Here is a 3,948-nt window from a genome sequence, read left to right as displayed (position 1 = left end):
AAATATCAAGCGTTTGGGGTCGACAGGCACTTTTGTCGAGCGGTCGGTTGGATTTGTTTGCAGATTTATTGTCCGGATGTGTGAACAGTTTCGATTTGTGCTCTTCAAGGATTTATTCTATAGAGTTTTTAAAAAAAAATCCTCTCTGATTAAAACTATATTGTATCTCTTTTCACAGTAAGCATTATATCCATTTGAACAGAAGCAGGAACCTGAGGCACCTATGCTGAAGTGCACTTAATTTAGATGTGTCGATTTGTCAAACCTTCTTTCTCGTAATATGGCTCTGAATGAATCCTTTGCAACATAATGGGTCACAGGGATTAGACAGCCCTCTTGTATCACACCAATTAACTCCTCTTTTCTATTAAAATCAAAAAAACAATGTAGAGCCCTGTAGTACAGAGTTTTGTCTGGTACCACACACCTAACAACAGAAAAACAGTTAAAAAGCTCTCAAGCATTTTCAGCTGCAAAGCCATGCGATTCTATTGACCCTATAGTATTGGTGTGCTAGCGTCACAGCTTTAAAATTAACCTGAAATAAACAGCTGTGGTCACAAGTGCTCCTTTTCTGCCCAAACAACTTCATTGACCCACTTATGATTTTTTTTTTGTATTTCTGTGTAAAATCATATTATGCTCCCCTAGCAAAAAAGCAGAGGGAGCTTGCATATTCTAGTTCCTTTTTCTGGTTGTAAACATTAGAAAGTGGGCTGCCGGGCACGGTTCGGTCCTGGGGGGACCAGGACGGAGAGGCAGAGGAAAGAAGGGGCCGTTTTATTTATTCGGAAAGGAGCACCAATGCCGACAGACAAGCCAAAGAACAGAGGATGTCAAGTTTAGTTGTTAGAGCATCAGAGTGACATCATCTTTACACGTCTCCACCTCAGCAATGTGTTAATGTGACCAGGCAAGCCACTCCGAGGGGCCAGAACAAACAAGCACAGAAGCTGCCAGCTTTTACATCATACGTACAGCACTATGACAGCGGAAAGAATAGACAACCCATAATATCCACAAACCCCCCAATATAACCAGGGCCTTATAACCCACATGCCATATATGTCTACTACAGTCCAAACGTCTAGTGCACACTGTACATACACTGCATTCCCCTAAGCGTTTATAGTAGCACACACGAGCAGCTGGTTAGTAACACATCAGTCCCTAGAGGAGCGCAGGCTGGCCATGGAGCTAAGCGAGCAAGTGGGGCTCTTTAACACGAAGGCAGGGAGGGTTTCGGCCCGTGAGCCCCCTCCCCTCTGTACACAGCAGTCCCATGCGGACGTTTCTGCCGCCTCAGTCGCAGTAGATCTTGTACTTCTCGCTGCAGAAGACCACGGGGCCTCCCAGGATGCCGCTGGGCACAGAACTGCTGTGCTCTGGTCGGCCCGAGACAGAGCAGGTGAGACTCTGACTTACATGCGGGTTGTTGGTGGTGGTGGTGGCGGCGGCGGCGCTGGCGGTGCCGGCGGCCTTGCTGCGTGCTTTAGCACGGCCTGCGTTGCCTCCCCGACGAGTCTGCTCGTGATCAAACTCCAGATCTTCCAGGCGCTGCGTCAGGGCGAGCTTCTGCTGGATAGCCATTCGCAGCAGAGAGTTAAGGGTTTTCTTCTCGTCCTCTGCTGCGGCCAGCTGTCTCTGCATCTCATCCAGCTGGGTAACATACTCATCACAACTGCAGGAGAAACACAGGCAGAAAAAAATAATAATGTCAGATTTGTTCACCGACTAAGAGGGTTTCCTGTGACATATCACAAGAGGGCATTTTTGTGATATTACTTAACATGAACCTCATGCCGCACCTCAGATTTGATTCACTATCAGAAACACTCAGACACACATTCAAACCCACACATCATAGACTTCCTGCTAGTCTAATAAATTAGCCACCAGCAGGTGGAGCCCATGAGCCACAACATGAAGGCCTGCAAGACTGCCCAAGCTTCTGAAATATTAACCTAAGACTTCACCAGCCATTTTGGTCCTCTTCAACAAAGTCCCCCCAACGAACACATTTTCAGCTCCACTTAAAACATTCTGCAGCTAATTTGCCAGATATAGTAACAAACTCTCACCGCACTTCCCGTCATTTCATAAACTGAAAATTAAACCCATACTTTTTATTTGTATAGCTGCTGCTGCTAGAGGGTATGATTTACATTCATGAACAGGTGAGACATCTGAGAGCAGCTTGCAGCGCCTTGGGATAATATGAATGTATGCACAGTGGCAGTTGAAGACAGATTACATACATAAGGGATGAAATCATTAGCCTACAGGTCAAAGGTAAGATCATTTCTGCATCACCTGAGAAAAAGGCAGGAGGGGAGCGAAAGAGGAGAAAAATTAAGACGGGGAAGAGAAGAATGTGGTTTATTGCTCTGAGGTGTAGCTGTTCACACCTGATCTCCAATTTTCCAGTTTGAATGAGACAGCATAACTTCTATGCCTCCCTTGCATCTCCCATCTGTGTGTGAAATAGCACAAGATATGAAGTCTGTCTACTAACGCTCGTCATCACCGGGTGCTGCACTGCGGCATTATCACCTGTCTCCTGCTGTCCTTGCACACGTGTTAGTGTGTGAGTGTCTAAAACTGGACAAGTATAAAAAGTGGGACACCTGACAGGATTTCAAGGTGGGGGGTCCATATCGCCACTCCCCATCTGCTGCTGTCGTGCTCCTGTTTCCTTTATCCCCTCTCCTGGGTCTTATCATTGCCTTTCAAGCCTCGTCACTTCCTTGCTACAGTCTCTCTCTATCTGCCCGAATCAGTCACTTTCTCTCTCATCTTGCTCATCCCCGTTTTCTGTGCTGCTGACAAAGCAAATCGAGTGACATTCTTCAGTAATGACTGACAAACCTATTGGGAGGGAAGGGCTGAATACGTTAGTGAGCAGCACTTAATTGCCCAACCGTACAGCACCGAAGTTCAGACACAATTTAACTGTTGGGCAGCCTCACCTAACTCACTTTCATTTATTTGAAATTAATTATTATTTATTTTTTGTTAACACCCTAGCCTGAAGCTATAGTCTGCAAACTCTTTTCTCTAAGAGCTGTAACTGTCATTACCGATCTGTTCTGATTTAGTCAGTGTTTAGCAACTGAACTGCTGCTGCAGAAGCGATAAATAAATAACATAAAATTTAAAAAAATTCCATAAAAACAATGCAAAGCAAGCAAATATTCTTTCAGTAGGTGAAGAATTTATCAGCTTTTTCTTAAAAAAAAAACAAAAACAAGAACGTCTTGAAGGGAGCATCTGCAAACAGGAAGCGCAGATGTTGTTGCTGCGTGTGGTGCTGCACGTGGTGGTGGGCCATGTGAACCCTGGCCTTGCCAGACCACCAAACAAATACAAACCATGGCCCCCTCCTCTTGTGTATGCAGCTTGATTCCCTCTGGGACACACACCCAGACAATAGGGATCAGTGCTACCTCATTAAACCCAGTATGAGATTTGGGAACAACCCGGGAGCAAGAAGCGAGCTGGTGCACCTTCAGACAGTTCAGTCACTCTTGCATAGGGGTGGGGGGCATTTTTCCCGGGAAAAAAAGAGGAGTCTATTCTAAGCAGTGGGTGGATACAATAGGAGTCTTTTTGCCCTGGTGATCGGGAGTTCTAGCACAATAGCCGAAGGGGGCCAGGAGGCGACGGCTGGCCTTTTGAGCATTAGGAATCATAATATTCACACTCTGACAAACAAGCGCATTATCTACATCTCGCTGTAATGATTTACAGTAGCTGCTGACATTTAAAGGCTGTGACTACTAAAACATTCATAACCAATAATTTCCCAATAGGACACAAACACACACATTCAAAACATGCTCAGCTGTGGTCTCGTCTAGAGCTTGATTGGTCATGGTGGTATGGATCTCTCACACACACACACACACACACACACACACACACACACACACACACACACACACACAC

At 45.6% G+C, this 3,948-nt stretch overlaps 1 protein-coding gene across 4 annotated transcripts in view; it reads right to left on the bottom strand.

Annotated features, from left to right (window-relative positions):
- Positions 1-3,948, bottom strand: part of LOC102203886 (protein bicaudal D homolog 2-like) — a 40,506-nt gene that overhangs the window by 4,291 nt on the left and 32,267 nt on the right. For 3 of the 4 annotated variants that reach the window (XM_005749062.2, XM_005749063.2, XM_005749064.2), the window contains exon 10: positions 1,426-1,681. In XM_005749062.2, the coding sequence (XP_005749119.1) occupies positions 1,426-1,681 (256 nt within the window). Of the gene's footprint in view, positions 1-7; positions 1,682-3,948 lie in introns of those variants that run through there. The other variant, XM_005749060.2, reaches the window with a different exon arrangement.

This window comes from Pundamilia nyererei, unplaced genomic scaffold (genome assembly GCF_000239375.1).
Source record: "Pundamilia nyererei isolate P.nyererei 1_Seehausen unplaced genomic scaffold, PunNye1.0 scaffold00236, whole genome shotgun sequence".
Classification (NCBI taxonomy): Eukaryota; Metazoa; Chordata; class Actinopteri; order Cichliformes; family Cichlidae; genus Pundamilia; species Pundamilia nyererei.
Note: the sequence above shows the minus strand (reverse complement) of the source record. Positions and strands in the feature narration are given on the sequence as shown.